We start from the raw sequence: 24,302 nt of genomic DNA, 5'->3' as shown, positions 1-24,302 counted from the left end.
GACGTTCCGATCCCTCTTGTTGTCGATCTTCCCGACCATCCACTTATGGAAGCTCTTTTCCTGCTGCAGGTCACACTTCCTCAAAGGTTCAGTAACTAGCCCATGTTTATTTACTCTCATCCTCTTCGTTGGGTTGGTGAAGTTATCAAAACACTTGGGCCTGTGTTTCTTATTGACAACTTTAAGGTCAGCTGCCTCCTCAGGCTGTACTACTCGTACACTGGGACTGTCGGCGTCACTGGCAACAAGAGATGTTTGGGCCTGTGGAGTGGAGGGTGGATCATCGGGCTTGTAGTCCTCAGGCAAGATATCAGACTCTGTATCTGATTTTAAGTGGGTGGATCGACCTGAGACCACTGAAATCAACTGCGCCAACTAAGCCATGATCGTAGTCTGATTCTAAAGTAAGGTTGCCTGGCCCTCCTCAATCCTTTTGAACCTCTGCATCAACTACTCATAATCAGGTTGGGCAACCTAACTAGAGGAAGGTGCACAGGCCTGTGAAGTGCCCTTCTCAACCCCCGGGACATCCTCGTAAAAAATAGAAGCTTCCTTTGCAACCTCTACCAGCTTCTCTGCCTCCTACTCAGGAACTACTTCCTCAGTTTCAGTCCTAGCCTCCACTACAGTTGATTCCAACTCAGGGCATAACCTAGAATCAACATCTGGGAGGCTATTGTAGTAGACTGTCTCACCGAGATGTGACTTCGGCATGGAAAATACAACTAACTGCATGGTCGAATAACATGTGTCAGAAAAACTTTAACAAAATAAACTGTTAATCAATTAATTTGTGACATTTAACAAGATAAAGTGGAACTTACTCGATGCTTGGCGAACATAGGAACCAACTCAACTATCAAAAGAGTGATATCGGTCTTCGTATCCCAGCTAAACATTCTAGGAATCTGGTTCCCACTATTCTCATTGTACTTACTTCCGATAGCTGGCATGGCCTTAAAAGCCTAGTACAGATTTGCGGGGGCATAGCCATAGAAACTATACTTCGACTCCTTCTGTTTTTTGCTTGAACCCTCTTTCTTCTTCTCCTCATAATGCTTCAATTGCTTCTGCATGTCTTTCTGAACTCCTTTAATAACCTTCTTGAAGGACAGCTTACCCCACGGATACTTGAAAAAGTAGTCAAGATCCTCAGCCAACTTCAGGTAATTACCCCATATCTGTGTTGTCTTCTCTGGGGCATTCAGTACCTCCTCTATCAAATAGCACAAACCCAGCTTAAATGCATCTTCTGGGTTTGTCGAGGCCTTCAAAGCATCTTCCAACTGGCTAAAGCTAACCTTGGAATCACCATTAAAGTATTCTTGGATGATCCGATCACTTAAAAGATGCTCTCTCAACTCATCTGGGGACGGGGTGTTCCCAAAATTCAGCCCGGTGACTAGGGCAAACTCCGCAATCCCAAATCTGCAAAGAAAGTTAACCAAGTAGAACTGGCCCTCTTCACCTTTCTTGCTTTCCACCTTCCACAACATAAGTTGATGCAGTAGAACCCAAAAAAAACTAAAGGGCTTAACCTTGAAGAAATGTCCCAACAGGCATGGCTCTGCCCGTTCAATTAGTCTATGCCTCTTAAACTGCTATATAAGGGTTTCCAAGTAAGCACTACCTCTATAGGTGACACGACCAGGAAAGTGCTTCTCCAATGGTACAATGAAATCAGGCATCTAGAAAAAAAAATATGTTAAAAATACAATTTTAAACAATCTAGTAAGTATCGAGGACCATTGAGGCATGTCTAGGCCCATCGAGGTTTAAAAAAATCAAACAACATATAAACTATCGAGGTCTATTGAGGCCTATCGAGGTCGGTTGAGGTAGTACACAATATTGATGTTGACCATTACTATCGAGGCATAGGTAAAATAAGAAAATACCCAATTCTATCGAGTCCCGTGCAAAATCAGAAAATGCATAGTTCTATCGAGGTCTATCGAGGCCCATGCAAATCATAAAAAATGTCTAATTCTATCGAGTCCTATTGAGGCCTATCGAGGCCTCAACAATATTGAAGTTAGGCACCACTGTCGAGGTCTATCGAGGCCTATCAAGGCACATGTTGAATCAGAAATATGCCTTATTCTATTGAGGCCTATCGAGGCCAGAATCTAACAAATACTATTGAGAGGCCTATCAATTTTTATCGAGGTGAATAAAATCTCGAAGAAAAAAAACCCAGATTTCTTCCTACCCCATCCCCGATCTTTCCTATGAAGAAAAAATTAACAAATAAACCAGGCCCAGACAATTTATTGCAGAATAAACAAGTAAATCCCTCACCTTTGCCTATTTCAGGGTTGTTTAGTCAATCTCATGGGTTTTCTCGCCTACCCGCCTACTCTGGCAATGGTTTCTTGCCACTTTCTATGTTGTCGTGATCGTGGAAGACAAAGCCACAGTGAGTATGCGAAAGACTGTGCAAAAGGAGAGTGAGAGTTTATGGGGATTTTAGTTTCGGGACCGAGAATAGAGAGAGAAAGTGGGAACCAAATGAGAGGGGTACTTTTGAAACTAATGTAAATACTATGATCAAATGCATATGCATACAGTAGGTATGGTATTTTTGCTATGATACTTCATTTAATAGTCAAATTTGTCTTTTGTTATAGTGTCGAAATCACTAATTTGATAGTATTAGATATTATTGTCATTAAAAAAATATTAAAAAAATATTAGGTATATAAGTATAACAAAATACAAATATTAGATATTTATGCCAAATACTTTTTTTTTATGATTATTATTATTAAAAGATTTGTGAGCTATTGTTTATTGAATCTCGGGAAATTAAATAATTACAAAATAATACAAGACGCCAAATAAAAAGCATAACAGGATACTATTTAAAATGAATAATGTGGGATCAAACTAAAATAATATAATAATTTTAGAATAAAATTATATACAAAAAAAATAATCAGCCAACCCATTTCTCACTTCAATCCCACTATAACTCGATTTTTTTTTCTTCTTTTTTTTTGGGTTATAATTATTTTTTTTGACCAATTTCTTAAAATACAATTACAAAATATTTTGAACTTTATTTCAAATATACTGATACATCATCTCCTTTCTCGAATCGTGTTTTCAAATTATGTCATTTCGATGACCGTGTGATAATTTTCTATCTTAATTTTTAAAATCTTGTTTTTTTTTCCTAAACGTAGTATTAATTTTGGTTTTACAAAATTTTAAGTACTATAAATAAATTATTTTTGTAACAATAATGAATATTCTTAAAATATAATTTCAAAATATTTAGAATTTTTGTAGGTTTTGGATAAAAGAAAGGTGGAAGGAGTTGGTTTTGAAGTTAAATCAGTATAATCTGTACAATTCAATTAACCAATATCGGTTTAATAAAAAATCTAAATCATAAATTTTACACGAACAAACTTTCATCATTCAAACAACTTATGTTGAATAATATTATCTTATCTATATATATATATATATATCTTCTATATAAAAATGTGTATATAACGAAATTTTTTTGGTTTAATAGTTTTTTATTTTTTTTCGTTAATTTTAACGAAATATTTTTATATTTAACAGAATATTTTTATATTTAATAATATATTGTAAATATGAAATAAACTTAAATAAATAAATTAAAATATGATATTTTTGAGATATTTTACAATGATAATTATTTAAAAATAATAAAATCATATATTTTATAACTTAAACAAAATTTAATTAAACTTAAACTTACTATTATATTAAACATATAATATATAATATTTTGTTGTCACTACCAAATTCAAAAACTAGAACAAACATAAACTTAAACAAAAATAACTTAATTAATTAATTAAAATATGATATTTTTAACATATTTTATGATAATTTAAATAATTAAATCATATTTATTTAAAAATACTATTGACATACATATCATTTTTTTATCTTATAAATTTGTGTGATGGTTTATTTTTTATCAAGTGATTGGAGCTCTTTTTATTCATCAAATTCACCAAAGACATTGTGAGATACATTAGAAACTAAAAATAGTTTATGCATGTATATTACTGTCTACACTATGACTTTTTCTATTATTATTTTATTTCTATTATTAATTTATTTTTAAATATTATTGTATTTTATATATATGTTATGTAACTATGTAAATATATATCTATGTCAACATTGTGTTTAGATATCATATATGTAGAAATTATTGATATAAATATTTATATATACTATAGAACTATAATTCATTCAATTATATATATATATATAAATATTAGGGTTTATACTTTTTTGGACCCTGTATTTTTTCCAATTACATATTTGGACCCTATGTTTTAAAAAATTTATTTTTGAACCCTATATTTTGTAAAATTGTTCAAGTAGAATCATAAACTCAATTTTGATAAAGAAAAAAATTAAATATAACAACACGGTTTTTAAGTAAAATTATTTTATTTTTGTTCTGAATTATTAGTTTGGTGAATTATTTGTGATTTCAGTTGAAAAAACTTTGACCAAAATCGGGTTTATGGTTCTATTTGAACCATTTTACAAAACATAGGGTCCAAAAAGTAATTTGTCAAAACACAAGATCCAAACATGTAATGGGACAAAACACATAGTCCAAAAAAGTATAAATCATATATTTTAAAACAATGAACCAATTTTTATTAAAATTATAATAAACAATGTTTACAACTTCAAAACTAATCGAATGTGTATTGCATATTGCTTCTACCTAGTATATATATATATCCATCCAAGGAGATCTTGTGACATTCTAAGAATTCTCCAAACCACTCTATTTATTTTATCTTTTAATCTAATTTTTTTTATTCATTTTATAGATTATAATAATAATAAATGTAATTTTTTAAATCCAAATGAGATATTTATAAGATATAATTATTTAAATATAGATAAATATCTATTTGTAAATCTATATATATTCTCAACATTATTTATTAATCTCATATTTTCCTCTACTCTAATTTCTTTTCTTTTCTTTTTCTCTTTTTCTCTCTAAATTCTTTCAATTTCAATTTTCAATGAATTCCAATTCATATCTCCAAATTTGATTGATTTACATGTTAATAATGATAACAAAATCATCTCGGGTATTTATTCAATTATTAATGTTCGTTAATCTTTAAAGTTTGGATATTTATTCAATTATTAATATTTGTTACTTTAAAGATTTTATTTTAAATTATTGATCGTGATATTCTAATATCTTCATCTTATTTTTCTATTATGTTTTAGATGTTATTTGTTGTTTATATTGTGTGTGTGATATTGAAAGGTCCATATTGAAATTGTTGAAGGTGGTTGGGAAAAAAGAGACGTCAAAGTTTTAACAAAATTAGTAAGTATAAGTTAATCGATAAATCTTCAAATAGATTGTGTAGCATCATTAATCGAAAGATTTTCCACCATCTCCAATAGTGTGAAAGCTATTGTGAAATCTAATATATTTATATTTTATTTAATTACCATCTTATTTTTTATCCACTTGTTTGTGGTTGATTAATTTACTTTTATTATTTTAAATTTAAATAAGATATTAATTTTTTATTTATAATAATATGTTCATATCTATTTTTGCAGATTTTTTTTAAATTAAAGATATTTTATAAAAAAAATATATCTTTTTGTGTATGAATATAAATTTAAATAATTATTTTTAAATTAATTAAATATTATTCTCAGTGGATATTATTAAATATATTATTATTATATGTGAAATTTTGGTTGAAATTGAATTGAATCTTATTATAATTATGATACAAAAGCCTATAATTTTTTTCAATAATCATTCCTTTTTTTTCGGAAAAAAATATGAGTAAATAGAATAGAAAAATCTAAATTTGTAATTCCATCAAAATATATTCCTACGTACAAAATTTAATATATGTATATATATTGTAATATGTTTTAGTATATATATTGTAATATGTTTTAGTCGCAATAGTACATAATTGTCAAATAGAAAAAACCTGACTAAGTGTTGTGTTCATTAATGCCCAAAGACTATCATGTTTTTGTTGGTTGGACCAACTCAACTAGCGACCTCCCACAAGTCTTTCTTAATTTTTAGAACAAGAACAGGTCTCTTAGTCAAAAATTTAACATGTATCAGTTTGAATTAGAGTTAATAATTGATTATGGTAATCCATATATACGTTGGCGGACCCACACGGAGCCGGGGTGGGCTGATGCATACACTGAATTTTTTTTTCAACAAAAAAAGTTTAATATCATTTTTACAATTTAGTCTTTTTATGTACATTTTGACATGTATACCCTCTAAACTTTACAATTAGTACGTTTTATGTAAATTTTGACATTTATGTCCTCTAAATTTTACAATTTACTAATTTTTATGTATATTTTGATATTTATGTACCCTCTAAAAAAATTTCAAATTTCCACTGCATATATATACTCCAACGTAATCTACTTCTGGAGCAGGTTGAAGTTCTTAAAAAAAAATAGGCTTTTACTTAACTGGGTTCCACTATATATTCTGGCTTTTGTTCAATACTCTTTGTACAAGTTCTTATAGGAGAGAAGCTGCTTAAACTCAATCATGTACAATAAAAGTTGCTTGTATATAATATATATGTGGACTAATTAGAACAGAAGAAAGAAAACATTGTGGTTGATGATGATTCGGAAAAGCCTTAAAGGAGATTAAAGTAGTTGAGAAATTAATAGTATCATAATCCATGATGATGCTTGAAAAACTTTATATTAATCTATTTAGCCAAAAGAAAAAGGCAATTGTTTTTTCTAACGTAATTACAAAAATGTCTTTGTTTATTTAAATTACTTTTTTACCATTTTATATAAATATTATATAATTGTAAATTTTCCAAAGAAAAAACATTACAGATAAATTAATTACAGCACTATGTATATATGTCTAATATATGTTTTCCTGTGTGGGTTGTTACTTATTAAATCATAGGGACTCATCCAATTTTTTTTTTTAAAATTGTGTAATGCAGGAGTAGTTGCAATGCTTTTTTTATTTTATTTGGTAGAATAGAGTAAGATCTTCTCAGAGTTTTATTAATTCAAATTATATAATATATATTAACGCTAACAAATTTTAAAATGCATGTATTTTCTTTCTTCATATATAAATGTACAAAAGATTAAACTTTTTTGTGTACATTTCAAACAAGCTTCTTATATATAGTAAGGAAGAAGCAGAGACCACATAGTTCAATGGAGAGAATTGAACTCATGCCAGTGAGCTGATACAGTCTATCTCCACATTACAGGAGAACAATATTCCAATTTCAAACCAAAGAATGGAGAAAAAAAAAGAAAAAAAAAGAAAAAAAAAATACAATCAATCTGTAGAATGTAACAAAAACTTGACATCATTCTTGAGAAACTTTAATCTCACATATAGAGCTTGATTCCTTACACTCTTCTTCTTCATCGTCATCATCATCATCTGAAACAATGTCATCCAAAGTATAATGCAAACTACAAGAGAAACTAAGACTTGGTTTGATCTGTTATACCCAGATTTCGAGCCATAGTAAATATGACCTCGAAAGCTGAGTTCGCAACAAATGGTCCCGTGAGGATTAGAGTGATCTAGGATTGTAAGTCGAGCCTGCAAAGTATGATATATGATCTCGAATGCGGTGATCTCGAAATGATCTCGATCTCGAAAGGTAGCTCCGAGAACACCTTCATCCTCAGGAACTTCGGAGCATGGGTCTTGAGCTCGATGTCACATCTCGAAAGCAACGTTAGCTCAGGAGATGTCAGTGGCTCGCACAATGACATGAGACCTGAAATGCTGGAGCCTTGAAGATACGTTATAACACCTTAAATATCTACAAGTATTATAACTATGAGATGTAGCCCTCATTAATTGGTGTAAATCCCCAAGAATTGTGGGATATTATTTAATTCAGTTATACGCCCCCTGATCCTCGGGGGACGTTTCCTTTTATATCTGATTATTGACATTTAAAGCCATTTATTTTTATTCACAAAAGAGTAACTACCCAAAATATGTGGGATAGTATTCTGCATCCTTCTCTATAAATAGAGAAGCCATGCACCATTGTAAAGGACCGAAATTCTGATCCTTGAGAGAAAACTCTGGAGAATTCATGCTAAAGAATTGTTCAGAGATAATCTTGAGATTAATAACAGAGACTTGTGGACTAGGCAGATTTAACTGCTGAACCACGTAAAAAACCGTGTGTTTGATTCGTTTGTTTCTTTTGGCCATTGTCTTTAATTGTTTACGTGCTCTCTTCTTTTATCTGTTGACGAAAAACGGCGTCAACAGTTTGGTGCTTTCATTGAGAGCCTCAAGCATCCATCCCTGAGAGATTCATGGCTGCAAACAATCAGAATACTCCTGAAGAAAATTACCCAAGGCGTCCTGGAAAACAGCCAATGGAGAACCCGGACGCTGATGAAAGGAGTGGGTCCTCTGATTCCCGGGGACCACCTCCACAACCAAGGGATGAGGACATGTACTATAACCCTGAACGTTATGTCCCTATTGTAGAATTGGAGAATCGGCTGTTGAAACAGTTGTTGGCAGAAGCCAACAAACGTAACGAGGAGTTGACTAGGATAGCCGCAGAGGCGCAGGTGCCTCAGCCCCCTCCTCCGCGCGAAGACCAAGTCCATCCTCCCAGGGACGTGCACGTTCCTCCCCGGAGGCCCCGTGGACATCCACGAAAAAATGCTGCCACAAGGAGGCCGGCACAACCTCCAGCACCAGCAGAGCCATCTGCTCCTTCTAGGCCTCAGAGGAGTACCCGAGCTCGGGTCCCGCCTAATCCACCTGTGGAAGCGCCTGCAGGAACTGAGAACAACCGAGCTCCTGCCGAGGCTCGGACTCAGGTTCCTGGTAGTGCACCGAACGCAACTGGCCCATCTCGGGCAAATTCTGGACCCTCTAGGCCGAGGCAAGGACGACAACCACCGTCACCTATACGGTTCCCTCCGTCTCCCATAAGATATCCTTCACCTCCCCGCAGAAACGCTCAACCTGGTCGAGATCAGGATCAAGGGCGTACAGGGGAAAGACAAGGAAACAGGGAGACGTTTCAGGAGCGGAGAGGCGCGCCATCTGAAAGAAGTCAGACGTCCCGATCTCGCACTGCGGAGACAAGGCGACGTAGAAAGGATCCACCACGAAATGACCGATCAAGGAGTTTCACCAGTGATGAGTCCGGAGAAACTAGGTCCGTCAGTAAACACGACCGGGGTCGTAAAAATACTGGAAATCACAAGAGTCATCCTGACCTGCGAAATCATCTGAATCAGAGCAGGGGGAAAGGAGATCAGACAAATCCGGATCTAAGGAATCATCTGAATGGGCGTAGAGATCCCTCACGGAGACGCGAGCCTGGGATTGCGATTAATGACTATCAATTCCAGGCACCACCTAAGGACCCAGTCTAAGAAAGGATTGATCAGCTCGAAAAAGCCTTTAGGCTTTTGAAGAATGAACGAGGGAGTGGTCGATACGAGGACTCTGATGAGGAGCTCGAGCCGTTTGCTCCTAATATTTCTAACACTCAGTTTCCTCAAGGGTTCCGGATTCCTCACGTCCCAGCGTTTGAAGGAAAAACCGACCCATGTAGCCACCTAAGTACATTCAACACTATTATGAGAGCCAGTAACGTAGGTTACGAGCTCAGGTGCATGTTGTTTCCGACATCATTGACCGGACCTGCCAAGAGTTGGTTCGAGAAGTACAAGAGACACTCGATAACTTCGTGGGATCAATTGTCTAGGGACTTCAAGAAGCAGTTCCGGGCTATGATGGGAGTCAGGCCAGAGGCGTCCACTTTGACTAACGTCCGACAACAACCGGGCGAAACACTGAAAAGCTACCTGACAAGATTTAATCTAGAGGTCGCCCGAGCTCGAGATGTGGATGACAGTGGGCACTTGATGGCAATCCGAGCTGGTGCGTTACCTGGAAGTGCCCTGTGGGATGACATGCAAGGGAAACCGGTGAGGTCAATAACCGAGTTTAACAAGCGGGCGCAGAGATTTGTCAATGTAGAGGAGGCGAGGTCAACGCTAAAAGCGACCTCGCAAGCCGAAACTACAACGATAAACATTAACTCCGCCTCAACCTCGGCTGACCCAGCAGCTTCACAGCCTACCTCAGAGAATCCCTCTAAGAGGAAAAAGAGCGAGGGAAATAACCCGGAGGCTGAAGGGGGAAAGAAAAAGAAAGGAGAAAGGTATTACTCCGTATATAAAGTACACACCGAGCTCAACGAGTCTCGGGAAAATATATACCTGGTTAATGAAAACCAGGTCCCCTTCAGGCGTCCGGAACCTATGAGGAATCAAAAGTCCAAAAGGGATTCCAGTAAGTATTGCCGGTTTCATAGGGACACCGGACACACAACTGATGAGTGCCAACAGCTGAAGGACGAAATCGAAGGGTTGATCTCGAGAGGATATTTTCAGCAGTATGTCAAAAACCAGAGTACTGGACAGACTACTGCCAGCCAGAGAGTAGCCACGCTTCCAGCAGCACAGAATAATAACTCCCGATCTCGGGAAGAAGACAGGCCTTCGCCGATAGATGGAGAGGACGTAATAACCATCTCGGGAGGTCCTCATCTCGCAGGAGGGGGTAGAAATGCTCAAAAGCGATATGTGAATGAGCTGAAGACAGGGGACGGGTCTCCTTATGAACCCGAACCAAGGGCACCAAAAAGCCAAAGGGTTGAAACTCAGCCTATAACCTTCACCGAGGAAGATGCCTCCCATGTCCAGTTCCCTCATCATGATCCACTTGTCATCACCCTGCAGCTTGCCAACAAAAGAGTGCGCCGAGTTCTCATAGACAATGGGAGCTCAGTTAACATTCTTTATAAAGCAACACTAGAGAAAATGGGACTCTCCCTTCGTGACCTGAAGGCTTGTGCAACCACTTTGTACGGCTTTTCTAGAGAAGGAACCGCCTGTATGGGGTCCATCGAACTCCCTGTGACCTTGGGAGACTATCCAGTCTCGGTGACCAAGATGATGGAGTTCGTGGTAGTAGAGTTACCATCTGCCTACAATGTACTGCTCGGGAGACCCGCCCTGGTCGGGCTGGGGGCAGTTTCATCTGTAAGGCATCTAGCCCTTAAGTTCCCAACTCCAAGCGGGGTCGGAACATTGAAAGGAGATCAATTGGCAGGAAGGGAGTGCTACAGCATTTCCTTGAGGGGAAAGAAACAAACGAGCGCTCAAGCACTCGTTGTCATACAAAATAAAGATGGGACAGTTTTAGAAATTGATGAGGAGATCGATCCAAGGATTGAGGAAAAAGTTGACCTCCAACCTTTGGAGGAGCTCGAAGAGGTTCAACTCGATGAAGTTGATCCCTCAAAGAAGGTGAAGGTCGGGAAACACCTCCAAGACGAATCAAAATAGCAATTAATTTGCTTTCTGAAGAAAAACCAGGATGTCTTCGCGTGGTCACACTCCGACATGGTGGGAATAAGCCCTAATGTAGCGAGCCACGCATTGAATATAGACAAAAGCTTTCCCCCGAAGCAGCAAAAGCGAAGGCAGCTGGATGAAGACAGAAAGAAAGCACTAAAGGAGGAAGTGGACAGGCTGAAAGCAAATAATTTCATAAGCGACGCTTTTTACCCTGACTGGGTGGCCAATCCAGTGTTGGTCCCGAAGCCCAATGGGACGTGGAGGACGTGCATTGACTACTCGGACCTCAACAAGGCCTGCCCAAAAGACTGTTTTCCCCTGCCGAGAATTGACCAGCTCGTAGACGCCACGGCGGGGCATGGTCTGATGTCGTTCATGGATGCCTATTCTGGATATAACCAGATTCCCATGCATGCCCCCGACCAAGAGCATACGAGCTTCATCACAGATAAAGGGCTCTACTGCTACAATGTCATGCCATTCGGACTCAAGAATGTCGGAGCCACGTACCAGCGGCTCGTAAACATGATGTTCTCAGAGCAAATAGGGAGCAACATGGAAGTTTATGTTGACGACATGCTTGTAAAGTCTCAACTTAACAAGAACCATGTTGATGACCTCGAAGAGTGCTTTGGCGTGCTCAGAAAATACAACATGAAGTTGAATCCTCAGAAGTGCACTTTTGGGGTGTCTTCAGGAAATTTTCTGGGTTTCATTGTCAATTCTCGTGGGATCGAGGCTAATCCCAACAAAATAAAGGCCCTGATCGATATGCCTTCACCTCGGAAGCATAAAGATGTTCAAATCCTGACTGGCAGGATGGCAGCTCTGAGCAGGTTCATCTCGAAGTCAACGGACCGCGGTCTCCCATTCTTCAACTTATTGAAAGAAAGTAAGAAGTTCGAATGGACAGATGAGTGCGAGCTAGCCTTTCAGGAGCTCAAAAAGCACTTAGCCGAACCACCCATCCTATCAAAGCCTGAGACGGGAGAAGTACTGTTCCTATACCTCTCAACTACCGAACACGCGATAAGCACGGTGCTCGTTCGAGAGGAAGAGAGAATACAGAAACCCGTCTACTATATCAGTAAAAGATTACTAAGGGCAGAGTCAAGATATCTACTGATGGAGAAGCTCGCCCTCAATCTGATCCACTCATCTCGAAAGCTCCGCCCTTACTTTCAGGCACATCCTATCCATGTACTAACAGATCAACCACTAAGGCAAGTCTTGTCTAAACCAGAGGCGTCTGGTCGACTCCTAAAGTGGGCTGTTGAGCTCGGACAGTTCGAGATCACCTACCATCCGAGAACGACCATCAAGGCACAAGCGTTGGCGGATTTCATAGTGGAGTGCACCGGTATCGCCGACGGCGAGGTAACAACCACGGCCCACGAGCTGTGGAAACTTTACGTCGACGGGTCGTCAAATGAAAATGGAGCGGGGGCAGGAGTTATTCTGATCACTCCTGCAGGGAGCAAATTTCACTCTGCGTTAAGGTTCGGCTTTAAAGCATCTAATAATGAAGCTGAGTACGAGGCTTTACTTGCGGGACTACGAATAGCAAAAGAGCTCAAGGCCAAAGCTATACATTACTACAGCGACTCCCAGCTCGTGGTTAATCAAATCTTGGGAGAATACCAGGCTCATGGCACAAAAATGGCAGCTTATCTGGAGAAGGCAAAGTCCGCATTAGAGTTTTTTGAGTTTTATGCAATCGAACAGGTTCCCCGAGAACAAAACTCAAATGCAGATGCCTTAGCTCGGCTCGCCACCTCCGCCGAAAATGAGGAGCTGAATGTTGTACCCGTAGAGCACCTGTCAACACCCAGCATTACTGAGCCTGACGGGGAAGATGTGTGTATGATCGAGACAGAGCCGACCTGGATGAGCCCGATAGTTGAGTATCTCGAAAATGGAATTCTTCCAAAAGATTGAAATCAGGCTCGGAAACTAATGTATCAACTTCCTCGTTACACCATCCTGGACGGGAAGCTATACAGAAGAGGGTATTCCATGCCATTGCTCAGATGTGTTACTCCTCCCGAGGCAAAGAAGATTATTGAAGAAATTCATGAAGGGTTCTGCGGAGACCATACCGGGGGGCATAGCCTGTCCAAGAAGATTATACGCCAAGGATATTTCTGGCCAACCATTAAAACGGACTCTTTCGAGTACGTGAAAAAGTGCGACAAATGCCAGAGATTCGCCACGATACCCCGAGCTCCACCTTCCGAACTGACCATGTTGACATCCCCATGGCCTTTTGCGGTATGGGGCATCGACCTCATAGGCTCACTCCCAACTGGCAAAGGAGGAGTAAAGTATGCTGTGGTCGCGGTTGATTACTTCACAAAATGGACGGAGGCTGAACCATTGGCGACCATAACTTCGAAGAAGATCCTAGATTTCGTGGTAAAGAACATCGTATGCCGATATGGAGTGCCAAGAAAGATTGTGTCTGACAACGGAACCCAGTTTGATTGCGACTTATTTACCAACTTTTGTAACAAGAACGGTATAATAAAGAGCTTTTCGTCAGTGGCTCACCCTCAGGCGAATGGTCAGGTCGAAGCCGTTAATAAAACTCTCAAAAGTTCTTTGAAGAAAAAGTTGGAAGAAGCAAAGGGACGATGGCCTGAGGAATTACCTCAAGTCCTTTGGGGATATAGAACTACAGCTCGGACATCAACTGGACATACCCCATTTTCTCTAGCATATGGCTGCGAGGCAATGTTGCCCATTGAGGTCGAAATTCCAATGATTCGAACTCAGATTTACGACCAAAGTTCCAATCATACTCGGCTCGAAGAAACCCTAGACTTGATCGAAGAAAAAAGGGAGGAGGCTCAGCTGAGAAATGCTGCTTACCAGCAACGAACCATAAGATATTTCAATAACAGGGTTCGAGATCGAAAGTTCGGAGTAGGAGATCTGGTATTGAGACGCGTATTCTTAGCAACCCGAGATCCAGCAGCAGGAGTACTCGGGCCAAACTGGGAAGGACCATACCAGATAGAATCAGTCATCCGCCCTGGCGTATACAAACTTGCGAGATTAGATGGGAGCCTCATACCACGAGCATGGAATGGCGAACACCTTAGACCTTATTATCAATAGTGTAGGAAAAGTGTTGCCTGTTTTTCTATCTATGTTAGTTTGTTTTTGAATTTCATCAAATAAAATGTCTACTTTGTTTCACATGTAATTTATTTTTATTTTTGCAATCTCTCTTAATTTAATAACCTATGGTCACACTCATAGGATATTAAGGGGGCATCATTGGTATACATACCACCAGCTTAATAAAAAATATATATATATAAAGTATTTGGATATAACCAAGTACGCGAGCTTAGATAGTTCGGATATAACCGAACCATCAAAAATATATATAAGGTATTTGGATATAACAAAGTACGCGAGCTTAGATAGTTCGGATATAACCGAACCATAAAAAACAAAGTATTTGGAGTTAACCAGATGTGCAAACACAACAGGTTTGGAACAAACCAGCCAAATTATCGATCGATGATAAATGGGAGCCTAAACCTATTGCGAGATAAGTCAGAGTCGAGGCTGGAATATCTTAGAAATATAGTTTCGAACTCTTAACCTCGGAGCTAAAATACTGAGGATGAGGAAAAGTAACTAAAAAAGATATAACAAAATCATTCATATTACATACCATATAAGTACTTTCGAAGTTCATGGTTAAAGTAATATCCGACCTTGATAAGTAACGAGGTCGGAAGCGGATAATTCGAATAAACTATGCATGAATGCATCGAATTTCGAGCCTAAATCCAAACTATGTTTGTATGCATAAATAAACATAACCGGTTCATCAATTATAAAAATGTGCAAAATATTTCGAGCCAAGAAATGTAAAGCATGTAAAAGAATTAGTTAAAGAAATTGTATCAGCCCCATGGGCATAAATTACAATAATTACATAAGGGGACGCAGCCCCGATAACTGATCTCCCCAAGGTCAGATTCAGTGAAGAGGAGTCTCCTTGGCCTTCTCAGCATCAGTGGCACCGGACCCCTCAGGACGAATAGCATGACTATCCTCCTGAGCTTCCTCCGAAACGGTACCCGGAGCAGCCTTTTCCTTCTCGAGCTGCTCAGCCTTCTCTTTCTCAAGCCGTTCAGCCTCTTCCTTCTCGAGCCGAGCATTCCATCGTTCAAGGAACAACGCCTCGTGGGGACCCAAAAAGCTGGTGTCCAGCTCTTCGTTATAAGCCCACATCCGGTACATGGCTGAGTCGACCGCCGTTTCCTTCTTTTCTTTGTACTCGGCAGTAAGGCGAGCTTTGACATCCTCTATAAGGTCGAGGGTGACGGTCTTGTCTTCCTCGAGCTTCTTATTGGTCTCCCGAAGCTGGATGTTATCTTTCTTTTGCTCCTCGATCTCAGTTTTCAGCTTTCCGAGCTCCTTGGCCATTTCCTCACGCTCCTTAACCACTGCCTCGAGCTTAGTATTCGCCGCCTTCAGGTCATCATTCGCTCTAAGGTGGAGGTCCCTCTCCTCTTGGGCGTGGGTCCTGCTCGAATGGATCTCGTTGTTCAGCTCGTAATTGAGCTGGGCAGTGAAAGCAAGAGCCTGAAAAAAGGAAGAAACCACCATTAGCCTCGAGACAGTATGAATGTAAGCAAAAGGAATATAGAAGGATACTTACCGCGACAGTGTGCTCGATACTCTTCTCGTACAGGACAGTGCGGTCTCGGGTGCCAGTTAGGCACTGCCACTGAGGAGCCTCGAAACTGCCGTAGCTCTGGCCGATCCGGGACATGACATCCGAAATCAGCGTAGATCCATGAGGTCCGGCAGCGTTATCCACCACATACGAGTCCATATGGGTGGAGATGGTTAGCTTCTGAGCTCGAGAAGCAGAAGGTCTCTTGGCGAGCTGAGTAGAAGACGTTTGACCCGCCACAGGAGGTTGGGATTCGACCACGGCAGGGATACCAGCCTGTGAGGCCGGTGCCACCGCAGAGACGACGGCCTGCGAGGATGGCATCGTCTTGGGGGCGTTAGTCTGGCCAGTTGACGCAGCAGCAGAGCTCGAAGCCGGCGGGGGAGGAGGAGGCGTTTTCCTAGATCTCTTGGAGCCTTTCCCAGGCTGGATGGTTTTCAGTCCCCCTGCCCTGGGGCGTTTGCTCCTCTTGGCACCCGCATTGTCGATAAGGGCGTCGAGGTCGGAGTCCATATCGCCTGCACAAGTCAACACAGTGAGTCAGTAAAAGAGGTGTACAAGTTACTTCGGTATCACGTATAGAGTGGTGGTAGAAAAAACCTAACTGGAACTTTCCCCCGAGCTTGAGCTTGGGGACCATGAAATTCCCCCGTCTTCAGAAGAGGCGGGGGGAGTGCCTTCCCTATAAGTTGGTGATAACCTCGAAAGGTCCCTATAATCATTGGTCCCATACTGCACATTTATCCCATTCCACACCTCGTCCGTGGTGTACATAGTGTCGTATTTCCCGAGCCCACTATCAAACCTATGGACACAGTCATATACCCAACTCCATATGTAGAAGTGGTATCTATCCTGTGGGCACGAGACTAGTCTATTGGGTCTGTGTTTTAGCAAAGTGGGGGACCACATTCTCGAAGTAGGAAGGGTTTTACCTTCATCTGAGTCCGAGCTCAAGGCTTCGTCGTTGGCTTCGTTCCCAGATTGTGGACTCCTCAAGCGAACCGGGAGAGGTGCCCTCTTTTCTCTCCTCGGAAGAAGGGTGTTTGTGGGCTGTGGCACCTCCTCCCAACGTTCGTATTTTTTATTAGACCAGTCAGAGGTTGACTGGCCTTCTCCCAACAACCCACAGGCTCGGAGCTGGTCCTCATGAAGAAGATATGAGAGAGACCTCCTGCCATAAGGAAGTCCGAGCAAGGCCTCTCTGTGTTCCCTCATTGTCTTGGAGGGGGAGGGACGCTGAAAATTAGCTGAAAGGCGAAGCACATTTCAGCTAAGTATGGTCTTAAGGGCTAAAACTCCGAGCTCAAAAAAAAAAATAGTAACAAGAGTACTTACGAATCCGCCTGAAAGAACGATGTCGAGACGGGGACAGACCGTCTGTCCAGAAAAAAGCCTTCTTGGAGTCAGGAGGGTGGTTTGGAAGATCTTCAAAAATCTTTGTCTCTTTGGGGTAGCTCGAAAGATAGTAAAAACCATCTCCTCCCCGAGCTCTGGAGGGATTACTCTTCAAACAAAAGAGATATAAAATCTCTTGGGGTGCAGGCCCTGTCCACCCCAGCTCGTGGAACAAGGACCTCAGGGCAGACAGCACCCTGTATGAATTGGTGTTGAGTTGGAATGGAGCCAACCCAACGAAATCAATGAAGTCTCTGAAAAAGGACTTCAGGGGCAGCAAAGCTCCTGCCCTTATATGTTCCTGGCTCCAGGCCGCGTATTTCACACTGGAATCGCGACCCCCAGGGGCGAAACAGCTCCGTTCATGCCTTGTCGGAGCTCGACACTTCAGTGTGTCCAACGAACTAAGGCCATGGAGGGCCAAGATATCAGTTATTTAGTCGGTGGTGGTAACCGAGCTTTGGTAGAATTCGGCTTCAAACATCTCCCTCCTAGGCTGTGAAGACGAAGGCTCCGTCATTAAGGAAAACTGGAGTTCCCCTGGGTGGTATGCAACCGTGACTTTTAACGCTGGGTCGAGGGGAATTGGCCTAGGTCCTGGGTTGGGCTCCGGATAGATGGCTTCCCGAAGGACTTTTCTCTTCTTTTCAATGACCTCGTCTATCTGACGACGATAGTGGGCTCGAATGTCCTCCTGCTCGCGCGCAAGCTCGTATTCTTTTATCCGACGTTGGTTCCGGGCAAAGACCGATTCTGGGCTCGGAGATTTGGGCTCGTAAGGGATTGCTCGTAATGACCCCCACCGTCTTTCCGGATTCTGTGACATCTAACGAGAAAGAAAAAATGGTGAGGGCCATGCATGCAAGAATCACGAGCTCGATGGGATGAGCTCGGGGATCTAAGGGCAAGAAACTAAGTATTAAGACCCTCACTAAAGAGTCAGAGCGCGTGTTCCACAGGGAAGAAAAAGAACGTGGATGATTTTTTGAAAATCCCGAAATTCAAGGGAAAGAAAGGTGGCGGTTAGCCAGGAAAGGGCATTTTTGGGTTTCATGTAATTGTCAAGAACAAGGGTTTTTACCCGAAAACTTAGTGTACAAGAAACATGTCCTAAAATTTTCAAAACCCAGAAAGTTGAAACTTCGTTCAAAGGACAAAACTGGGCATAAACCAGAGGCGAACATCCAGAAAGAAAATCCAGAAAACATAAAAGCCTATTGATTCAAAACCTCATATCGTATCATTCTAGTAACGCAAACTAGCATACGCAACAAGTACGACATAAAAAAAAAGCTAAAAACAAAAATGGCATACTTACACAGTGATGGTGATTGCAGCAAGATCGTCGTTCGGAGAAGAGGTTGCAAGAAAGAACTCACTGACTCGAACAGACCAGGATTCCTCTGTTTCTTGGGTCGAGAAAACATGCACGGGACGGAAGCTTCTTAAGAAAGTTTATGGCTTTCTTGTTTTTTTTATTTCCTTTCTGGTTTACGATGAACAAATGAGAAGAAGACGAAGAGGGGGTCTTGTATATATAGGTGGGAAAACTAAATTAATCAGGAGCGTTGATTAAAATCCTCAACAGATCGAATGGATGGAGATCGGTGACAAGATGGCGCCGAAAAGTTGTCAGACGAACGATCGTGGGCGTGTTCCCAAGGTACTCAAGTACCTAAAGTGAGCAATACCCATCTGGCACGTGTCCATTTTCAAGAGTGTGACGGTATGGTTCCCAGGAAGAGTAGTTCAAAAGTTTCCTTCTCTTAGGATTCGAACAAATACTTTTGAGGGGGCAAGATGTTATACCCAGATTTCGAGCCATAGTAAATATGACCTCGAAAGCTGAGTTCGCAACAAATGGTCCCGTGAGGATTAGAGTGATCTAGGATTGTAAGTCGAGCCTGCAAAGTATGATATATGATCTCGAATGCGGTGATCTCGAAATGATCTCGATCTCGAAAGGTAGCTCCGAGAACACCTTCATCCTCAGGAACTTCGGAGCATGGGTCTTGAGCTCGATGTCACATCTCGAAAGCAACGTTAGCTCGGGAGATGTCAGTGGCTCGCACAATGACATGAGACCTAAAATGTTGGAGCCTTGAAGATACGTTATAACACCTTAAATATCTACAAGTATTATAACTATGAGATGTAGCCCTCATTAATTGGTGTAAATCCCCAAGAATTGTGGGATATTATTTAATTCAGTTATACGCCCCCTGATCCTTGGGGGACGTTTCCTTTTATATCTGATTATTGGCATTTAAAGCCATTTATTTTTATTCACAAAAGAGTAACTACCCAAAATATGTGGGATAGTATTCTGCATCCTTCTCTATAAATAGAGAAGCCATGCACCATTGTAAAGGACTGAAATTCTGATCCTTGAGAGAAAACTTTGGAGAATTCATGCTAAAGAATTGTTCAGAGATAATCTTGAGATTAATAACAGAGACTCGTGGACTAGGCAGATTTAACTGCTGAACCACGTAAAAAACCGTGTGTTTGATTCGTTTGTTTCTTTTGGCCATTGTCTTTAATTGTTTACGTGCTCTCTTCTTTTATCTGTTGACGAAAAATGGCGTCAACATGATCCTTGGCACTGCCATAGGCTCAACTTCATCACTCAAAATTTGCAAGACTCTTCTCATTGTAGGCCTCTCGGCGCTATCCGGGTTAGCACAACTCAACCCCACAAGCAAAAGCTTTCTCATCTCCTCCTCCTTGAACTCACCATTCAACCTTTTATCAGCAGCTTCAATGATATTCCCTTCAGAATGCAAACCCCAAACCCAATCAACTAGATTCACCATCTTCTGAGTACCGAATTCACGCTCTATTGGCCTCCTCCCACAAGCCACTTCAAGGATCACAACACCAAAACTAAAAACATCAGTCTTCTCAGTTGCTTTACCATACTGAAGATACTCAGGAGCAAGGTACCCCATTGTTCCAGCGGTTAGAGTAGAAACTGGGCTTTTATCATGATCCATGAGCTTTTCCAAACCGAAATCCCCTAGTCTTGCATTGAAGTTTCCATCCAGCAATACATTTCCGGTCTTGATGTCTCGGCGGATCACTTGTTGCTCACATTCTTGACGGAGATACGTCAGAACAGAGGCCAAACCAACTGCAATGTTGTATCTATGTGACCAACTCCACCAGGGGCCTTGTTCGGATTCTTGGTAAAGCAAGCTATCAAGGCTGCCATTAGGCATGAAATCATAAACAAGCAGCAACTCACCTTTCTCAACACACCAGCCTTGGAGTTGAACCAAATTCTTGTGCCTCAAACAACCAATGATAGACAACTCGGCTAAAAACTCAGTTTTACCTTCATGCGAATGCTTTGATCTCTTCACCGCAGCAATGGTGCCTGAATTGACAAAGAAGGCTTTGTAGACTGTACCAAATGCTCCATGGCCTATTATCCTACTCGCATGGAACCCTTTTGTGGCTGACTTCAGCTCTCTATAAGTACACTCTCTTGGACCCGTTAGAAGATCATGTTTGAAGCTCCTCTGAGTTGTAATACTCTTCAATCTTCTCACAGACACATAACCGAACATCACAAGAGCCACAAAAAAGAAGGCCGGTCCAGCTATCCCAAGTCCCAAACCAAGCTTCTTGTGATGATGGTTTGAAGAATCCACCACAGGAATCATCGGTGTAACAATCACCGAACTATCCGACACATTGTGCGGATGTTTTTTTGTTCTCAAAGATAAAAAGCCATATGTACAGAAGCTCCAATTCTCAATCAGATGAAGCTCAGTACTCCCTTCAGAAGAAGCTGAAAATCCTACGTACATATTCTCCTTCAGATACTCAGAGAGACTAATATCCAAGCTCAAAATCGGCTTCTCCGGCTTGATATTCGAATAACTCAGAAAGATATTCAACTTTTCTTGATCATTCTTGTAATCAATCCAAGTTGTAATGATATTCCCACCTTTAAGATTAATCCCCTGCAACATAGTATTAGCAGTCTTGATCGAATTAAGGCTTTCGATATCCAATCCAACATGGTTGTCGTTAGGGTCCTTGAAGTGCATATCCAAGCGTGTATCGAACTCAATGGCCACGAACTTGTTCTTGGTCAATTGAGAAGAATTCACAAGACCCAGATAGCCTCCAGAGCTGCCAAGAATTCGGTTATCCGGAGAGAGAAAAAACGATAACCCATCTCCAAAAGAGCTCGGAGTGACATTACTAATGGTAAAAGAGAATTTGGTAGAGAAAGAAGCTCTGGTATTGGTTTCAGGATCGAAGAACTTAATTGGGTTGTTGAAGATTACAGTCCCGGCGCTAGAAGAAGGCACTCCGAGCTCTCTTGTCAAGCCAGCTATGCCGTTTCGCAGATAAGAATCTCCGAGGAGAGTGAAGTTTCTGAGACTGAAATAAGGGAAATCGAAACTCACATTATCAGAAGAAGAAACAAAAGGTGGGTCTACGGAGTAGTAAAGAAGGAAGCAAAACAAGAAAGCAAGAAGCTTTCTTCGACACATTTTTGTGGAAATTTTGTCTAAACCAAGAAAGGGAAAAGGGTTTCTGTTGTTTTGAGAAAGAGAGAGGTTGAAGATGGTTTAGAACTGATAAAGATTGAATTTTAGAGGGAAAGTGGGGTTTGAACGGTTTATAAGAATGGGCGCGTGGGGTGGTCGTTTTCTCCTACGGTAATGAGAACTTTTCTACTTAATAAAAGACGACGTTTGTTTTGAGGGACTTAAAATTATGGGTCTTATTCCTTCTGATAGGACAACTAGGTCAGATTACATTTGATCCAAAGTGGGGTCTTCTTAAACATACCATTAGAGAAAACATTATTCAAAACTGGCCATTTTTATGTCTATGTAATGTAATGCTGCATGTGACAATCAAAATCTAATAAAATAAAAATATGGGTCCCATATAGCACTGAACTCCACCTTTGGTCACTTCTACGTTGTACTTTCTCATGGAAGATGTTCAATGGACGGGACGGCTATCATTTATTCAATTATTTTGAGACAGTAACAATCTTGAATAAGATATAAGTTTTTGGTAACCTTATCTTATATTTGTAATAAAAAAAATGTATGGAATGGAATCTAAAGGGCATTAAAATGAGTTTCTTCAATATGAATAAAATAGCTTTGAAAATAGAGATGGCACCACCAGTAAGTAGAACAAAGCTGTGGTGTGAATTTGGAGAGTTGAAAAATGCCAAAATAAAATAAGAAGACCCATGTGAGAATATAGAATTATATGTCATTTAGCCGTTACAAATATTATAAACAAATACTGACCTACTCCTTCAACTTTCCCTTGTTTGAAATCTTCTAGTTCCTTTGTACAAAAGTAAACAATACGGTAAAGATACTGATATCTTTTCTTATTATAGTTTAAACATTTGAACGATTTCATGGGAACTAATAAGATCATTGTGTTTTTGGCCTCAAAGAATAAGGCATTCTGATAGGCCACCGATTACCTATGTTTACTCTAGGAAGTATAAGGGTAAACGTGAGGGTGAGCAGTAGAGAATAACTGTGAGCGGAGTTAGTTATGAGGGAAAGGTTATTGTAAGGGAGGGTGTACCTACTGTGATGAGGTAGGGATATAAAAGGGGGACTTGTCTTAGTTAAAGGGTGAAAAAGTGTATTCAGGAAGTGGGAGGGACTAGGCTCTCGGACACCTAGATTTCAATTGATATCATTCCATTTTTCTCTGTTCTGTGTTGCATTTCTCTGGTTTGTTTGCTGTTTGGTTATCTGAAATTGCAGGGAAGTCTATCACATTCTTGAGGACAAAAAGCATACAAAAGGGTTAGAAGCTAGCTCCCTATCAAATCCTCTAAATATCCAGGTAGAAATTCAAAGCTAGAACTAACAACCAGTGTTGAACTAGGAATAAGAAGGGGTATTTTACCTGGATTAATATTGGTTTCAAAACCCATAAACTAGAGACATGGAAAGAGAAGCATGGTGTATGTACATGTACAGAACGGTTTAGCTCAAATAAATTGCGGAACCATGTGAGCTGCTCAAGAACTCTTCACAAAATCTTCTTTGGGAATCTGCCATGTAAGGAAAACCATCACCACCATTCTACCAAAAGATTAAAGCAATCTCAGTTTACATGTTCAACTTAAGCCTTGTTTTGATCTGATTAGAAATATTCAGAAACTTAATAGTGAAATGAATATAGTGCTAGGAATAAATTGATAATTATGCAAAATATTACACAAACTCAAAATAGAAATAAAAAAGACAGAGATGAAGATAGAAAGAGTGTATTGCAAAAGAAGAGCAAAATTGTTCTTGTACAAAAAATAATCAGCTAAGTCTTATAATAAAATAACATAAATGACTAAAATAACTTTAAGATAACAACTCTAACACCCCTCAAACTCACGATGCAGCAGCAATAAACATCGAGAGTTTGCCTACTAGAAAGTGAAAATGAGAAGTAGAGTGCGACTTAGTAAAGAAGTCAGCTATCAGTAAAGAAGAAGGAACAAAAGGCAAAGTGATAGTGCCAAGCTTCAGATGGTGAGGAGTAAAATGGCAATCAATCTCAATGTGCTTGGTGTGTTCATGAAAAACTGAATTGTGAGCAATCTGGATGGCGCTCTGATTGTCACAATACATAGGAGTGGGTTGAGAATGACAAACACCCATATCTTCAAGCAACCATCTTAACCAAACAATTTCTTTAGTAGTAGATGACATAGCGCGGTACTCTGCTTCAGTGGAAGATTGTGAGACAACAGTTT

General features: G+C 40.1%; 1 protein-coding gene across 1 annotated transcript; it reads right to left on the bottom strand.

Moving 5' to 3' along the window:
* Nucleotides 1-582: 582 nt before the first annotated feature.
* On the bottom strand, nt 583-22,414 carry LOC133800125 (probable L-type lectin-domain containing receptor kinase S.7). The gene is made up of 5 exons (XM_062238092.1): nt 20,135-22,414; nt 1,631-1,688; nt 1,302-1,484; nt 825-965; nt 583-729 (listed from the first exon to the last, which is right to left on the bottom strand). The coding sequence occupies exons 1-5, from the start codon at nt 22,051-22,053 to the stop codon at nt 583-585; spliced, it is 2,448 nt and encodes an 815-aa protein (XP_062094076.1). The 5' UTR covers nt 22,054-22,414.
* Between the last annotated feature and the right edge of the window lie 1,888 nt (nt 22,415-24,302).

Source organism: Humulus lupulus, chromosome 9 (assembly GCF_963169125.1).
Source record: "Humulus lupulus chromosome 9, drHumLupu1.1, whole genome shotgun sequence".
Taxonomy (NCBI): domain Eukaryota; kingdom Viridiplantae; phylum Streptophyta; class Magnoliopsida; order Rosales; family Cannabaceae; genus Humulus; species Humulus lupulus.
The sequence above is the reverse complement of the archived record's forward strand: the minus strand, read 5'-3'. Positions and strand labels throughout refer to the sequence as shown.

What these genes read in the sequence shown, in the direction of transcription:
- LOC133800125 (XM_062238092.1), bottom strand. Translation starts at nt 22,053, where the DNA reads ATGTGTCGAAGAAAGCTTCTTGCTTTCTTGTTTTGCTTCCTTCTTTAC. An exon ending in ACTTTAATGGTGATTCCAAG is followed by an intron (nt 966 to 1,301) that starts GTTAGCTTTAGC and finishes AATCTGTACTAG; the next exon opens with GCTTTTAAGGCCATGCCAGC. An exon ending in CTATGTTCGCCAAGCATCGA is followed by an intron (nt 730 to 824) that starts GTAAGTTCCACT and finishes TCGACCATGCAG; the next exon opens with TTAGTTGTATTTTCCATGCC.